At 34.0% G+C, this 17,844-nt stretch overlaps 1 protein-coding gene across 5 annotated transcripts in view; it reads left to right on the forward strand.

The window, feature by feature from the left end:
• The first annotated feature begins 1,448 nt into the window (after nucleotides 1–1,448).
• The window catches only part of LOC125647915 (RNA cytidine acetyltransferase-like), a 32,508-nt gene continuing 16,112 nt past the window's right edge, over nucleotides 1,449–17,844 (forward strand). For 3 of the 5 annotated variants that reach the window (XM_056142092.1, XM_056142094.1, XM_056142093.1), the window contains exons 1-13: nucleotides 1,450–1,564; nucleotides 3,484–3,630; nucleotides 3,780–3,871; nucleotides 6,172–6,343; nucleotides 7,281–7,403; nucleotides 9,889–9,950; nucleotides 10,154–10,268; nucleotides 10,695–10,799; nucleotides 12,176–12,309; nucleotides 12,902–12,995; nucleotides 13,302–13,400; nucleotides 15,398–15,534; nucleotides 16,942–17,084. In XM_056142092.1, coding sequence (XP_055998067.1) covers nucleotides 3,523–3,630; nucleotides 3,780–3,871; nucleotides 6,172–6,343; nucleotides 7,281–7,403; nucleotides 9,889–9,950; nucleotides 10,154–10,268; nucleotides 10,695–10,799; nucleotides 12,176–12,309; nucleotides 12,902–12,995; nucleotides 13,302–13,400; nucleotides 15,398–15,534; nucleotides 16,942–17,084 — 1,384 coding nt within the window. In that variant the 5' untranslated portion in view covers nucleotides 1,450–1,564; nucleotides 3,484–3,522. Of the gene's footprint in view, nucleotides 1,569–3,483; nucleotides 3,631–3,779; nucleotides 3,872–6,171; nucleotides 6,344–7,280; nucleotides 7,404–9,888; nucleotides 9,951–10,153; nucleotides 10,269–10,694; nucleotides 10,800–12,175; nucleotides 12,310–12,901; nucleotides 12,996–13,301; nucleotides 13,401–15,397; nucleotides 15,535–16,941; nucleotides 17,085–17,844 lie in introns of all 5 variants that reach the window. The other 2 variants (XM_048874784.2, XM_048874783.2) reach the window with 2 other exon arrangements.

The following is a 17,844-nucleotide window of genomic DNA, read 5'->3' on the forward strand; positions in this document are numbered from 1 at the left end:
ATTTTGAGGTCTTTTGGATTTTAAGGATCTGCAAAACATTTTGAATAATCTCATCAGACATGTGGGCTATTCAGAGAGGGGGGGGGGGGGGGGGTCTCTCCTGAACCCACACCTGTGGTCTGCATGTTCTTTAATCTAACTGCACAGAATTTTGTCAAGATTGTTAATTGTTAAATTTGCCTTGGCCAGGTTAGATCACCGAGTGGTCAGGTCTCAGGTCATCGTTTCATCTGCTTAAAGAATGATTGATATTGTATGATGTGAATTAAATCTATATTCAAATATATAAATTACTGTAAAAAGCACACAATTTGTATGATTAGGCCTATATAAAATGCATAAACATACATTTATATAATTTTATGTACATATATAGGCCTACAGTATACATGTATATATTAAATCTATTTTTGCATAGCATTTCTAGATAAAATACATTTGTTGATGAATGAGTATGTTATTTTTAGTAATGTTGGGGATTTGTTATTAAAACAGAGCTCGACTTTTTGAATAATAGGCCTAGATATGATCTTTGAGATTTATTTTTTTTAACAATTTCTTTCAAAAGTGTCTCTATAGCCTAATGGTTGTATTTTTGATAGGCTAGATGAATAGAAAATAAAATTCATCTTCAATTGCCCAAGTATGACATAGATCTAGGCCTATATTACAAAATCGTCCATGTGTTGGTATAGACATGACGTGTCTGTCTTTCCTTTTTCTATGGCAATGTTATGTGCAATAAATCTCATTCAGCTAATAAGTGACCTCTTTTAATGAGTATGCAATATTACTGTATGCACAGCATTTAGAATTAGAAAAAATAAGATAAAATTTTAATTTGGGTGAATTATAAATTTTTGCAGATTCTTCTTCTGCTATCCTTTGTTTTATACTTCACAGAAATGATTTTATTGAACTTTCTTTTTTAATCATGAATGAAAATCCTAAATTGATAATATTGGAGTTCTGAAACATTTTTTGTCCAAAATTTAAGTGGACTGTTGATTTATAGATTTTTTCAAAACACTGATGTTTTAGATCTCTTCCAGTATTTTCAGAAGTAAGGTGGTTCCAAAATTATGCTTGAGAGATATACTCTTGTCCATAGGCTTATAGGTAATCTGCCTAAATCTGCTATACGAGGAGCATTAGTAATTTTACTACGTACCCCTAATATTTCCTTTCTAAACAATAAATTAGTGACTTGAAACGTTACCGTCTCACTTGGACGTTGATTCCGCAGGATGGCAGACGACGGAACTTACGTCATCTGTACGTGTACACCGTTTCATTTTTTCTGTGAATTTTTATTAGTCATATTTGTTGTCGTGTTGTGGTTTATATTTTTATCATTTTCTAACTTATCTTCGGGGTTGCATTGAATATATACATGTGACGAAGTCCCAAACGCCTTTAGATTAATATGGCGATCCGGTATTGGTTTCTTTTGCTATTGTATACCGGAAGTGGCTGCAAGCACATGTGGAACCAAAACACAGAGATCTAAAGATCGTTTAACGGGTTTTTCTACATTTTCAGTAATAGAAGATCTGTACCACTAGTAGGTATTTATGCTGATGTGTACTAATAGAGTAATTGCTATGGGAAAGTCGATTTTAGGAGACCTGTTTTCGTAAATCGTACATCATATATGATATTTTTCAACCGCAAATCTGTACAATGGCTTTAAAAAAGCATGATTTTAAGTGAAAAATCTGCACACAAAAAGTGGTACAAAATCTGTACAGAATATCTATTCCAAAATGGCTTTGTTAAACACCTATAACATAAATAATTTTAAGCTGCTACAATCTGACAATAATGTGAACGAATTCCATAAGTGCATGGCAATAAAACAGAATTATCTCATTAATATAACATCTAATGTTACCTATTTCATTGTTGTTGAGACCTTAAATATTTCATCATTTCTAATTCTATAATCACATACATGTATACATTGCTTTTGCAAAAATAGAGAAAATTCGGGTGACCACAGCAGTTGACACTATCATCTTGCGATTAAATGATAATAGATATTTTGATAAATATATATATAATTTCTTCAGGAAAATTAGGGGTCACTTAAGTCAATCGATTTCATTTGCTTTATGGGATCAGGAAGTATCCAAGCATTATCACTTTTGTGATCGGTCCATGGTCCCTCATATTTCATTTGTTAAGGGTTTTGTCAATCTGATTAAAATCAGATCTTTGATCTGCTCCGTTAGTGTAGTGACATAACAATAACAGAGCGGATCATAGATCTGATTTTAATCAGATTGGGGTTTTGTAGAGTCCCTTTATTTTAAGAAAGTCTGCTTTTCTCCATCCATCTATCAGTATGTGAAACCGTAATACAGCCTTGTCACTAATTTATTGATTTATTATTGTTTAACGTCCCTCTCGAGAATATTTCACTCATATGGAGACATCACCATTGCTGGTAAAGAACTGCAAATTTTAGGCCTATGCTCAGTGCTTATGGCCTTTGAGCAGGGAGGGATCTTTCTCGAGCCACACCTGCTGTGACACGGGACCTTGGTTTTTGCGGTCTCATCTGAAGGACCGCCCCATTTAGTCACTTCTAATGACAAGCAAGGGGTACTGAGGACCTATTCTAACCCGGATCCCCACATGAACCTTGTCACTGACAAAGCATCACTGTGAATTAGGTCGCCTCCTTGGCATTCATTTTCCTTGCATTTGACAACAGCTCACAAATACACAAAATTCTGTTTAAATGGCGATATCATTGTATTAGTCATGGTTAACATTTGATTACTGGATCTGTGCATCTCAGAAGTTGTGAAGGGTAAAAAAAGTAGCAACAACAGCTGGTGTGGTGTTGCAGAATTCCCACCATTCAATATGGCATCTGCTATGACTCTCCCTTAGCACACAGGTCGCTGTATAAAACTTTGAAGTAAGGGTAAGAGTTGGAGGAATCTAGGATTAGGAAACAGCATAGCAGATTTACATGCAATTTTATTTTTGCTATTCAATTTCATAAAAAAAAATTCTTAAGGTAGCTCATTACACCAAAACTTATACTTTTTTTGTCAGCGTTACGTCACAACATGACGATTTAAATGTTTTATGAAAATATTTGTATCTATCAATTTGTTTGTCTATAATCATAGCTCAGTGGATAAAGTACTGGGATATATTAGCCTGCAGATCCCGAGTTTTCATCCACCAAAGTCTTGTTTATCATGTTTATATTGAAATATTAAAAGTTTTAAAAAATCAAATTTTAATCCAAGATTGCATATCATCTGCCTTTTTGACACCTGTACTTATTACATATTATATATTTCATCAATAATAATGATAATTTCATGCTGATTTAAGAAACTTTTCTAGGTGTAGTGAGCCACCTTTTAACATGATGTCAATACAGTTTTTGTGGAAGGTGAACTTCAAGTTCAACCTACTCAGTCCTATGGATAATAAACGCAAAAAATATGTTTTGTACAGGAAACTTGAATGTTTGATGGAGTCAGTGAATGTTAAAACATGGTGAGAAAAAAGATAGACAACAGGCTGAGAATTCTTGTGGAGAATGGTGTTGCTAAAAAACACCGATCAATTGTTGTAGTCGTGGGTGACCATGGCAAAGACCAGGTATTTCATTTTTCAGGAAAACCTATAGAACTAATTTGTAAAATACAGCTAATGTACTAAATGTAACTCGCTAGTAATGAACTTGAATTGTATTTATTGTAGATCACACTAATGTGCATGTAATATATATATATATATTTTTTGTTTAGGTTGTTATTTTACATCACATGTTGTCCAAGGCAACAGTCAAAGCAAGGCCAACTGTTTTATGGTGCTACAAAAAGGAACTTGGCTTTAGCAGGTAAGAAGTAGAAAGCAATCATCAGAGGCATGGTACAAATTCTTAATCAGGCTTGTTATGATGGTAGGGTATAAAAGTATTCTGAGATATGTGTCCTGGTGCGATGTCCCATTTTCAGTTTGTGGAAAATATTTGTTTAAATTTTCATTATTTTTCAGATTTCACTCAGTAGATCTGAATTGTCACTGAACATTACAAAACAACTAAATGCTGTTATAAGGCAGTATTTCAGATCATCCCAACCTCTATAATTTTTTGATTGTTCAAAAGACTTCAGATATCTTTAAAATGGTTGAGATTCCAACCCTTGAAACAAATATATTCTTATTGCACATGCCACAATGCACTGATCACTAGGTTTTTGTTTGTTGTTTTTCCACCCCATCTGCCCCTCAAGGTGAAAAAGAAAATTCTGAAAACTTCTTACACATCTTAAGGCCACCACCAATCATCTCCCAAAAGATGATTTGACTACTGCCTACAATGTAATAAAAGTTCTGGAATTAGGTTTTTCTGTAGAAAAACGTTTTTCAACCTCCAATTGGCCCCCAGGGTGAAAATGAGAATTCTAATACTTTATTGCACATCTACAGGACACCAACAATTACCTCCCAAAAGATGATTTGGCTACTGCATAGAATGTGAGATAGTTCTGGGAACAATGTTTTTTTTAGCCAAAAAAAAACCCATCGCTATTTTAACCTTCATTTGGCCCCCAGGATGAAAATGAAAATTTCAAATACTTATTGCACATCTACAGGACACCACCAATCATCTTCCTAAAGATGATTTGGCAACTGTATAAATTGTAAGAGGATTGTAGGAACCAGGCTTTCTTTCATTAAACAACCCCATAATTTTTCATTTGGACATCAGAGTGAAAATGAAAATTCCGAAACCATATTGCACTTCTTCTGGACACCAAGAATCATCTAACGAAAGATGATTTGGTTACTGCATAGAATGTAAGAGGAGGTCTTGGCACCAGGTTTTTTTTTATCTCCATTTTGCCCCCAGGGTGAAAATGGAAATTTCAGAACCTTATTGCACATCTATAGCACCACCTATTATATTCAAAAAGATTTAATTGGTTACTGCTTAAGATAAAGAAGGAGTTTAAGAAAGAAGTAAGTATGACTGACAGACAAAATACGGTAAGAACAAAATACCCAAAATTCTTTTAGAAAGTGTGGGTATAATGTTGGGAAATCAAAACGTATTCAATACATCATTCCTTCTGATGTGCATAATATGGCACTATAATTGATACAAATTAATATCAAACCTTTAGAATACAATTCAGGTTTTGATTAACAATGTTAACTGATGTTGATGTTACATAATACATATACATCAAAATGTAAGTCTCTCTTTTCATGTCCCTGAAATCAAATATTGACCCATTATTTGTGCACAACTTCACCTTAAAGTTGGTCATAACTTTATCCATGCAAGATAGTGCTTTTATGTTTGGGGAAATGGGCAGTCAAGCTTCGAGATCAAGGCAAAAGTTGTGTTGCGTTTAAAAGTCAAGTTTTGCCACCATTTGAATTTGCAACTGTCAAGGGAAGAGTTGTTCACAAACACACATCGTTCCTTCAAATAATTTTCCAATTCCAAAAATTATCATATATGGGTTGTAAAATATGCTTTTCAAATACATGTACGGTAATTTCTGTATGAATGGATGTGTGTTTCTAATACATGTACAGCAATTCCTGTATGAATGGATGTGTGTTTCTAATACATGTACAGTAATTCCTGTATGAATGGATGTACATTACATTAGTCCTCTTCGCTCCTTGTGAAGCATAGGGCTGCTACAGTCATTCTCCACCTCACTCTGTTTTGGGCTGTTCTTTACCTCATTCCAGGTCTTTCCAATATTCTCCAGCTCTTTCATGCTTGTTCTTTTCCCACTCACTGTGCAGTGGTCGTCCTTGTTTCCTGTGTCCCTGTGGATTCCAATCCAATGCCTCTCTGGTGATGCTATTTTGGGGTTTTCTCCATGTGTGGCCTATCCATTGCCATGCTCTTCTTTTTATTTGAATTGCTGTTGTTTCCTGGCCAGTGCGCTCTAATAGTTGTTCGTTTGTAATTTTCATTGGCCACCAAACCTTGTATATCTGTCTTAAGCATTTGTTGTGGATGTGTGTTTCAGTAAAACAGTGGCTGCACACAGCTTTTGACATCACATTAAGTGTGTTCATTTAAATTTCATTTAAAACAGCCATTGTAGGAGATAAAGTGGCCAATTCAGAATGCTTTTCCAGAAATGATATGAAGGATTTATTTTGTAGTCATAGAAAAAAACGGATGAAGCAGTTACAGAAGAAGATTAAGAGGGGGAAGCTGGACATGAAGGAGGATGATCCGTTTGAGCTGTTCGTGGCTGCCACATCAATCAGATACTGTTACTATGCTGAAACCCACAAAATACTGGGACAGACGTTTGGCATGTGTATATTGCAGGTTAATACACTATTCATACTAATGGTTTTTGTTTTGTTCTCATGTTTTTCTTATGTCCCATTGGGGAATGTTTCACTCGTGTAGAGAAATCACCAGCTGTAGATGAAGCGCCACAAATTTTGACCCATGCTTGGCGCTTATGGCAGTAGCAGTGAGGGTTCTTTATCATGTCATTGTCTTCCAAGACATGGGACCCCTGTTTTTTAAGGTCATATTTGAAATACCGTGACTTTCACTGCTAATGCTAGATGACAGTGCTGTTAGAAATTAGAATCTTGTTATCAAAGGACAATATATGATAACAGCCTCTCTGGGCCCACTGTAAAATTAGAATCTGATATGAAAATTGAATCTTTTTTTTTTTTTCATAAGAGGGATCATGTTCAATAGTTTCACATGATTTGTGTCTGATTATCAATATCATTTGGAATACACAGCATCTAAAATAATGAAATTTATCCATTCTAATCAAATTTTGTTCAAATGTTCATTTTTCTCAATCAATTTTCAGGAAAATAATAGAGCACAGTTTTAGACACAAATTTTTTTCTATTGTATATGTGTACTGGAAAGATAAGTCTATGGTGTGAATGTAAAGATTAATCTATGGTGTGAATGTAAAGATTAATCTATAGTGTGAATGTAAAATTTGTCCATGTCTGCACTCAATGTTTTCTACAAGAAAAACTGCATTAAAAATTGTCATTTTATGTCAAAATATCGAACATTAAGTTCTTGATGTTATAATTCCAGTTCTATGTTGTTTTGATCAAACTGAGAACAATAATTGAGTTGCAGTGGGATTCTTTCACAAAATGTATTGATTTTGTAATAGAAACACAAATGTTGATTTGTGTTGACAAACATAGTTCTTATCATGTGTAGCCCTTTTCAAGTCTGGCTTTAGTGTTTGATAATTGAGTTGTTTTTGTTGCAGGATTTTGAAGCCTTGACCCCTAACTTGCTGGCAAGAACTATAGAAACTGTAGAGGGCGGGGGACTGGTTGTCATCCTCATCAAAACCATGTCATCTCTAAAACAGCTGTATACAATGACAATGGTAAGTCATGAAAAAATATATCAAAAGCTCAAAAGTAATACTGTCCACTGGAAATTCATAGGAAAGATTATTAAATTAGAATAACAAAAAATAGTCCTGTAATGTAGTTATGTTACAAGTATAACAAAAAATAGTCCTGTAATGTAGTTATGTTACAAGAATAACAAAAATAGTACTGTAATGTAGTTATGTTACAAAGATTAAATACTACAGAACTCAATTTCAGTTTTGAAAATACATGAGAGTAGAAACAGCAACACTCCATGCTGGCATAGAGACGCTTTGTGCTGGCATAGCGATGCTTCGTGCTGGCATAGAGACGCTTCATGTTGGCATACATTCATGAAGCAGTAATGCCAGCCTAAAGTGTTGCAGCTCATACTCTCATTTAATTTCAAACTGATATTTATTCTGATATATCCATGTGATCCAATCATACTGCTGCTTTACAGATGCTGAAAAATGGTCACCAATTGCAGTGTAAAATGCCTTTATAGTTTTATTCATTGAAATAATTGGGTACCCTGTATTAGGAGTTTACAAGCCTTTGTCTTTTATACATAACAAGGGTACCCAGATGTTCAGAAAACGTGTGTACCAGCTACATGTAGGTACATGTTGCTTGTATATTAGGAAGGGTCATATAAATCTGTGCTGGGGTTACCAGAGGGCACCAATGTGTAGGTACATGTTGCTTGTATATTAGGAAGTGTTGTATAAATCTGTGCTGGGGTTACTAGAGGGCACCAATGTGTAGGTACATGTTGCTTGTATATTAGGAAGGGTTGTATAAATCTGTGCTGGGGTTACTAGAGGGCACCAATGTGTAGGTACATGTTGCTTGTATATTAGGAAGGGTTGTATAAATCTGTGCTGGGGTTACCAGAGGGCACCAATGTGTAGGTACATGTTGCTTGTGTATTAGGAAGTGTCGTATAAACCTGTAATGGTTACACTGAGTGTACTGTAACCGTTTAAGTATCCCTTTTTATGCCCCCCTTTGAAAAAGAGGGGGCATATTGTTTTGCACCTGTCGGTCGGTCGGTCTGTAGACCATGTGTTGTCCGCTCAATATCTTGAGAACCGTTCACTTGATGATAATGATATTTCATATGTGGGTTAGTTATGAGTAGAAGAGGATCCCTATTGTTTTTCAGGTCAAAAGGTCAAGGGTCAATCTACTCTGGACATAGGAATATAATGTCCGCTCAATATCTTGAGAACCCTTTGCTTGAAAGACATCAAACTTGGCACACTGGTACATCCTAAGGAGTAGATGACCCCTATTGATTTTGAGGTCATATGGTCAAAGGTCAAGGGTCAAACTGGTCATAGGAATATACTGACCATTCAATGTCTAGAGAACCCTTTGCTTGACAGACATCAAACTTGGTACGCCAGTACATCTTCAGAAGAAGATGAGCCCCATTGATTTTGAGGTCACATGGTCAAAGGTCAAGGGTCAAACTGGACATAGGAATATACTGTCCGTCAAATATCTCGAGAACCCTTTGCTTGACAGACATCAAACTTGATACACTGGTACATCTTCAAGAGAAGATGACCCCTATTGATTTTGAGGTCACATGGTCAAAGGTCAAGGGTCAAACTTGACATGGGAATATACTGTCTGCTCAGTATCTTGAGAACCCTTTTCTTGACAGACATCAAACTTGGTACACTGATACGACTTCAGGAGAAAACGACCACTATTAATTTTGAGGTCACATGGTCAAAGGTCAAGGGTCACACTAAACAGGAATATACTGTCCGTTCAATATTTTGAGAACCCTTCGCTTGACAGACATCAAACTTGGTACACTGGTACATCTTCAGGAGAAAATTAAACCTATTTATTTTGAGGTCACATCTTTAAAGGTCAAGTGTCAAACTGGACATAGGAATATACTGTCCATTCAATATCTTGAGAACCCATTGCTTGACAGACATCAAACGTGGTACACTGGTACGTCTTCAGGAGAAGACGACCCCTATTGATTTTGAGGTCATATGGTCAAAGGTCAAGGGTCAAACTGGACATTGGAATATACTGTCCGCTCAATATCTTGAGAACCCTTTGCTTGACAGACATCAAACTTGGTACACTGGTACATCTTCAGGAGAAGATGACTACTAATTATTTTAAGGTCACATGGTCAAAAGTCAAGGGTCAAATTGGACATAGGAATATACTGTCCATTCAATATCTTGAGAACCCTTTGCTTGACAGACATCAAACTTGGTATACTGGTACATCTTCAGGAGTTGATGACCCCTATTGATTTTTAGGTCACATGGTCAATCCACTCTTGACATAGGAAGATATTGTCTGCTCAATATTTTGAATTGATGATACTACTCTCAATTAAATGATGTGTGTGTGTATAATCCTTTTTAATTTTGCACCATGGGGGGCATATGTGTTTTACAAACATCTCTTGTCTCATTCACATCTGATAGCTGTTCAGGCTTGTTCTTTTTTTAGGATGTACATTCAAGATTCAGAACAGAGGCACATCAAGATATTGTCGGAAGATTTAATGAGAGGTATGTAAAGTCAACATACCTGTATTTTGAATGACAAGCAAAAGTAAAATTGATTCAGCAAGTGAAATGGCTTTCAGACAGGAAGAAACAGATAAGTAAAACATTGATAAGGCAGTCAATTTCTATATTCATTTTTAATGTCATTTTGATTTTTGAAAAATTTTGTTTTGATATGGGAACTGAATATATACTTTTCTTTTCAGGTTTTTGTTATCCTTGTCGTCCTGCAAGAGCTGTATCGTTATTGATGACCAGTTCAATATCCTGCCTATCTCCTCGCACAACCTCAACATTCAACCGGTTCCTGCCAAGTCTATTGTAAGTATTCTACCTATCCCCTCACACAATCTCAACATTCAACCGGTTCCTGCCAAGTCTATTGTAAGTATCCTACCATCTTCTCTCATAACCTCAACATTCAACCGGTTCCTGCCAAGTCTATTGTAAGTATCCTGCCTATCTTCTCTCATAACCTCAACATTCAACCGGTTCCTGCCAAGTCTATTGTAAGTATCCTGCCTATCTTCTCTCATAACCTCAACATTCAACCGGTTCCTGCCAAGTCTATTGTAAGTATCCTGCCTATCTCCTCACATAACATCAACATTCAACTGGTTTCTGCCAAAATGAGTTTAAAATTGGAGCTAAAATCTACAAAATCCTGCATGATTACATCACTTTCTGAGTATTGTCATCTTTTTTTCTATCAGGATGTTGTCTAATAAATTGCGTTGATATTTACAGGACGATGTACCGACCAGAGAGGTGGAGTTAAAAGAGCTTAAGGAATCGCTACAGGACACTCAGCCAGTCGGGGTCATTGTCAACTGTTGTAAAACTCTAGATCAGGTCAGTGTTGTATTGACTGCGGTAGAACTCCAGATCATGTCAGTGTCGTATCGACTGCTGTAAAACTAGATCAAGTCAGTGTTATATCGACTGTTGTAAAACTCTGGATCAGGTCGTATCGACTGCTGTAACTCTAGATCAGGTTGTATGGACTGTTGTAAAACTACTAGATCAGGTTGTATGGACTGTTGTAAAACTCTAGATCAGGTCAGTGTCGTATCAACTGCTGTAAAACTCTAGATCAGGTCAGTGTTATATCGACTGTTGTAAAACTCTAGATCAGGTCAGTGTGGTATTGACTGCTGTGAAACTCTAGATCAGGTTGTATCGACTGCTGTAAAACTCTAGATCAGGTCGACTAAGCTGTATTGACTGCTGTAAAACTCTAGATCAGGTCAGTGTGGTATTGACTGTTGTAAAACTCTAAATCAGGTTGTATCGACTACTGTGAAACTCTAGTTCTAGATCAGGACAATGTTGTATTGACTGCTGTAAAACTCTGGATAAGGTCAGTGGTACATGTATGTATATCATTAATTGTTAACTATTGTGAAAATGTCATTGTCACCTGCTGTAAACTCTGGATCATGTCAGTATTGTGTGAACAGTATCATTGCTGTAAACTCTAGATTAGGTTAGTGTTATATGTACAGTATCAATGCTGTAAACTGTGGATCAGGCCAGTGTTATATGTACAGTATCAATGCTGTAAACTGTGGATCAGGTTAGTGTTATACATACAATATCAATGCTGTAAACTGTGGATCAGGTTAGTGTTATATGTACAGTATCAATGCTGTAAACTGTGGATCAGGTCAGTGTTATATGTACAATATCAATGCTGTAAACTGTGGATCAGGTCAGTGTTATATGTACAATATCAATGCTGTAAACTGTGGATCAGGTTAGTGTTATACGTACAGTATCAATGCTGTATACTCTGGATCAGGTCAGTGCTATATGTACAGTATCAATGCTGTAAACTGTGGATCAGGTTAGTGTTAGATGTACAGTATCAATGCTGTAAACTGTGGATCAGGTCAGTGTTATATGTACAGTATCAATGCTGTAAACTGTGGATCAGGTCAGTGTTACTCAAGTCATTTCCAACTGCTCTAAACAGGTCAATGCCTCAGTGGAGGTAGATATTTGAATTTGATTTTTTGTTTTATCTTATGACCCAAATATCTGAATGAATATGCACTTTTACATATTTTTAACCCAGAAAATTAGATCAAGCGTATTGTAACAGGAGGAACTACCTCAGGGATTTACTTGAAATACACATTACATAGAAAAGAAAAGCTTATCATTTAAAATGTTTGAAATGGTATTGTTGTTACATGACTACATGTACATGTATGTTAACTTTATAGGGTAAAGCACTTCTGAAGTTCATTGAAGCCATATCTGAGAAGACACTGAGAAGCACTGTGATAATGACAGCAGCCAGGGGGCGTGGCAAGTCAGCAGCATTGGGGCTAGCTCTGTCAAGTGCTGTAGGATTTGGGTATGACCATTTTCATAACCTCTAATTAATGGATGAAAGTTTTGTGGAGTGGCACTGTCTATCTATGTATCGCTATGCTTTTCTGTCGGTGCATTACGTTTTTGTGAATTTGTATTTCATGTGCTTGAAGACTACATCTATGCTTCAAATTCATCAAGGGTTATGATGGATTATTCATAAAAAACTGAAACTTTTGAAATCTTTGATGTTTAAGAATATTTTTTACAAGAACTTTTGGAAAGGACTCCAACACAATTCATGTTCATATTTTCCATAAATCATCTGATGACATCACAGAAGGGTGGAATTACTTTAAAAAACTTGCATTTTACAACATTCAGGAAATTAAGAGTAATATAAAATTACTAGTACATTCACATACATGTATTTCAGATGATGTTTTATTTTTAAACAAAGTTTAATTTCATTTTAAGTTTTATTTTGAAACAAAGGCATTTATACTTTTACACATCAAACAAAATTCATGAATTTGAAATTAATAGATACACTGTACTAGATTCTGTTTATGTGTACATGTATGTTTTACTATGGAATACAGACTCTGTAATATATTGCTTTGACTTATTTTCAGGTACTCTAACATCTTTGTAACTGCACCTAGTCCAGAAAATCTTAAAACATTGTTCGAGTTTGTCTTCAAGGGCTTTGATGCTCTTGAGTATCAGGTACATTAAGTTCAATGTATACATTTCCCCACAGTACTAGAGTGTGACCATTAATTTGAATTGAAACATTTTGAAAATAAGCATTTATTTTTTTTTAGAGCCAACAAGTGTCATGTCCATACTTACATGTACTTTTTAATTGAGTAAATAATTAATTACTTATTTAGTACAGTGTATGTACTTGAACACTTTCAATATTCATCAAGGACTTCTATCTAGTCAAAAAAGAATGTATGGGAATTTACTGTATTTCCAGATTTACTGGGATACTTACCATTACTTTATTAGTTGTAATTGTTCTTACAGGAACACATGGATTATGAGATAATTCAGTCAACAAACCCAGATTTCAATAAGGCCATTGTGAGAGTGAACATCTTCAGAGAACACAGACAAACCATTCAGGTAACAATTCTGTATTGTTATGTATATTTACCTGTATTGTTATGTATATTTACATTTCTAATGTTTTTACCTGTATTGTTATGTATATTTACATTTCTAATGTTTTTACCTGTATTGTTATGTATATTTACATTTCTAATGTTTTTACCTGTATTGTTATGTATATTTACATTTCTAATGTTTTTACCTGTATTGTTATGTATATTTACATTTTCAATGTATTTACCTGTATTGTTATGTATATTTACATTTTCAATGTTTTTACCTGCATTGTTATGTATATTTACATTTCTAATGTTTTTACCTGTATTGTTATGTATATGTATTTACATTTCTAATGTTTTTACCTGTATTGTTATGTATATTTACATTTCTAATGTTTTTATCTGTATTGTTATGTATATGTATTTACATTTCTAATGTTTTTACCTGTATTGTTATGTATATTTACATTTCTAATGTTTTTATCTGTATTGTTATGTATATGTATTTACATTTTCAATGTTTTTACCTGTATTGTTATGTATATTTACATTTCTAATGTTTTTATCTGTATTGTTATGTATATTTACATTTCTAATGTTTTTACCTGTATTGTTATGTATATGTATTTAGATTTCTAATGTTTTTACCTGTATTGTTATGTATATTTACATTTCTAATGTTTTTATCTGTATTGTTATGTATATGTATTTAGATTTCTAATGTTTTTACCTGTATTGTTATGTATATTTACATTTCTAATGTTTTTACCTGTATTGTTATGTATATTTACATTTCTAATGTTTTTACCTGTATTGTTATGTATATGTATTTAGATTTCTAATGTTTTTACCTGTATTGTTATGTATATGTATTTACATTTCTAATGTTTTTACCTGTATTGTTATGTATATGTATTTACATTTCTAATGTTTTTATCTGTATTGTTATGTATATGTATTTACATTTCTAATGTTTTTACCTGTATTGTTATGTATATGTATTTACATTTCTAATGTTTTTACCTGTATTGTTATGTATATTTACATTTCTAATGTTTTTACCTGTATTGTTATGTATATTTACATTTCTAATGTTTTTACCTGTATTGTTATGTTTATTTACATTTCTAATGTTTTTACCTGTATTGTTATGTATATGTATTTACATTTTCAATGTTTTTACCTGTATTGTTATGTATATGTATTTACATTTTCAATGTATTTACCTGTATTGTTATGTATATTTACATTTCTAATGTATTTACCTGTATTGTTATGTATATTTATCTGTATTGTTATGTATATTTACATTTCTAATGTTTTTACCTGTATTGTTATGTATATGTATTTACATTTCTAATGTTTTTACCTGTATTGTTATGTATATTTACATTTCTAATGTGTTTACCTGTATTGTTATGTATATGTATTTACATTTTCAATGTATTTACCTGTATTGTTATGTATATTTACATTTCTAATGTTTTTACCTGTATTGTTATGTATATTTACATTTCTAATGTGTTTACCTGCATTGTTATGTATATTTATCTGTATTGTTATGTATATTTACATTTCTAATGTTTTTACCTGTATTGTTATGTATATTTATTTACATTTCTAATGTTTTTACCTGTATTGTTATGTATATGTATTTACATTTTCAATGTTTTTACCTGTATTGTTATGTATATGTATTTACATTTCTAATGTTTTTACCTGTATTGTTATGTATATTTACATTTCTAATGTTTTTACCTGTATTGTTATGTATGAGGGTATGAACAGTAACGTTTCACACTTTTCTCACTTTTCACATACTTTACATAAAGCGTGTTAACTAGCGTGCTTCACGGAGCATGCTGGTAGAAAGCATCGCAGTTCATACCCTCATGTATTTCCAAAAATGAAATTTCTCTCTGTAAGTACCCGTATTTCTGTGTTATTTGTGAGTAGTATGTATTAAAACTTTGATCTGACTCTGATGTGTGCAGCTTTTCTCTGATATTGTAGTACATCCACCCAACTGATGCCCACAAGTTGGGGCAAGCCGAGCTGGTGTGTATTGATGAAGCTGCAGCCATTCCTCTGCCGCTGGTTAAAAATCTCCTAGGACCTTATCTAGTATTCATGTCCTCCACCATCAATGGGTAAGCTGAAACAGTGATCAAATATGTAATGTTTGACCATTTACTGGTGTTACTGGTTGGATGATTTTGTGAGTCATTGTGTCGTTGCCATGAAAATACACTACTGTACTTTTTATTCAGTGTCAAAGGGACTGATTCACGATTTTCTTCCAAATTTTGTTTTTCACTTTAAATAATCAAAATCTACAGTCTAATATGTTTTGAAGGTTTCACTAAAAAAAATTGAGGTTATTCATCATGACAGAAGCTCATTATAGATAGTTTATTATTTGTTTTGAAAACAAAAATTGAGGTGTGTTATTGTTTATGGGGTTTTCAAAATAAATGGATATTCATTTTAAGTTTATTATATATCACATCTCAAGTATTCTTTAGGTAGAATGTGTCATTTAAAAGTTAAAATTTGTGATTGTACAATATGAAGATGCTTTAAATTACAAAATCAACGTTTCACTGGTTTGTTTGTTTACATAAAAAGACTCGAGTTTTTGTTTACATAACACAGAATCAAAGCTAAAATATTGCTCTTATCCTTGCACTCAGACTCAAATTTTGGTTGCCAACATTAAATGAGCTATATTTTTAATTTTTAACATAAAAAATCAAAAGCATTTCTTTCGAAAAACGTGAACCAGTCCCTTTAAGGCCTAACTTGGTGTATAAATCCAGATGTTGTGTACATGTAAATGTGGTGTATCTTTACATGTACAGTGCTCCTTCAATATATTGCCAACTTATGTTAAAAGACGAATTAGGGCAATAAAGCGGGGGTGGCATTATAACGAATTCAACATAACGGACAGTTCACTGAGCAATCAAAAGAAATTCAATACCATAAAGTTATTTGGAATCCATTCTGTATGAACATTGAAATTTATCTTGCGTTTAATTCTGCAATCATTAGTAATTAACCTGGCCACCTGACAACCATGTCCAAACTGTCACACTTCACCGCACCGCTATCAAAGTATCCATGGGTAGGTAATTGGCATTATCATCAAGGGTAAACTCTATAAAATTTGACCATTTGCTTGTGAAAATCAGTGGCATATGGCATTATGCAGAATTGGCATTATAACTGGGGTGTTAACATGGGAGGAAATCTGTTCTGTAGGATTTTCGGGCAATAAGCGGGGGTGGCATTATAAGGGGGGGGGGGGGCAATATATCGAAGGATCACTGTACTTGTGAATTGGCCCCAAGCTTTGGATATGCTTAAAATTGTTTCCTATTTCTGATTGTATCTAAACCGAATCAAATTTTATGCGCTAAATTTGGTGATGTAGAAAATTGTCAGGTGATTTGAGTACTCCCTTGAAACTTAGTGAGATATTTTTTGTTTTGTCATCAACATTTCAGTGCTATCTATTTTATGATTTTACTTGAATTAATGTGTTATATGGACAGCTATGAAGGCACTGGTCGCTCGCTGTCCCTAAAGCTAGTCCAACAGCTCAGACAGCAGTCCAGCACATATGGTGGCAGCTCTTCCGAAGTTCAAAAGACCATCTCCATGGTAACCAAAGCTGATGGAGTTTCTTCAATTTCAGGTATTGAATAGTATAGACTTGGATTGTGTGATAGGGGTTCTCAAAATCTTTTAGTATATCATTTTTGAATGACCAGATTTTATATATTTAGGGGGTCATCCACACTGAGTTAGATGATGAGGATCATCTTCAGATTTAGTAAACATCCATACTTTCAATAGCTGATTAAGGTGGATCGTTGCACCAAAATTTTATTTTAAATGGCTTGTTAAAACATCTTATAGGAAGTACGATTTCACCATTGAAAGAGTGGTTTCTCCTTTTTTGGGGGATTGATAAAAAAGGGTTTTTTCTTTGCAAGTAAGAAATTTTAGAGTCAGAATTTTGCTGTGATTGTATGCATGATATAGATAGGTAGTAAAACATGCCAAGACGACACAGATGGACATCATGATTTTTTTCATTAATCAAATATTTTTGGAACTGAAGTTATTTCTTGACATTTTTATGCCCCGAAGATCGGGGGAGCATATTTTGTTTTTGTTCTGTCCGTCATTCTGTAATTCTGTCTGAAACTTTAACCTTGCTGATAACTTTTAAACAGCAAGTGCTAAAGCTTTGATATTTCACATGAGTATTCCTTGTGACAAGACCTTCCATGGGTACCAACATTTTTTACCCTTTGACCTTGAAGTTCGACCTACTTATAACTTCTAAATGGTAAATATTAGCTTTCATATTGCACATGAGCATTTCTTGTGACAAGATCTTTCTACTGGTACTGTACCAAGGTATTTGACCTTGTGACATTGGCCATCTT

The sequence above is a fragment of the Ostrea edulis genome, chromosome 6, assembly GCF_947568905.1.
Source record: "Ostrea edulis chromosome 6, xbOstEdul1.1, whole genome shotgun sequence".
In the NCBI taxonomy this organism is placed as follows: Eukaryota; Metazoa; Mollusca; class Bivalvia; order Ostreida; family Ostreidae; genus Ostrea; species Ostrea edulis.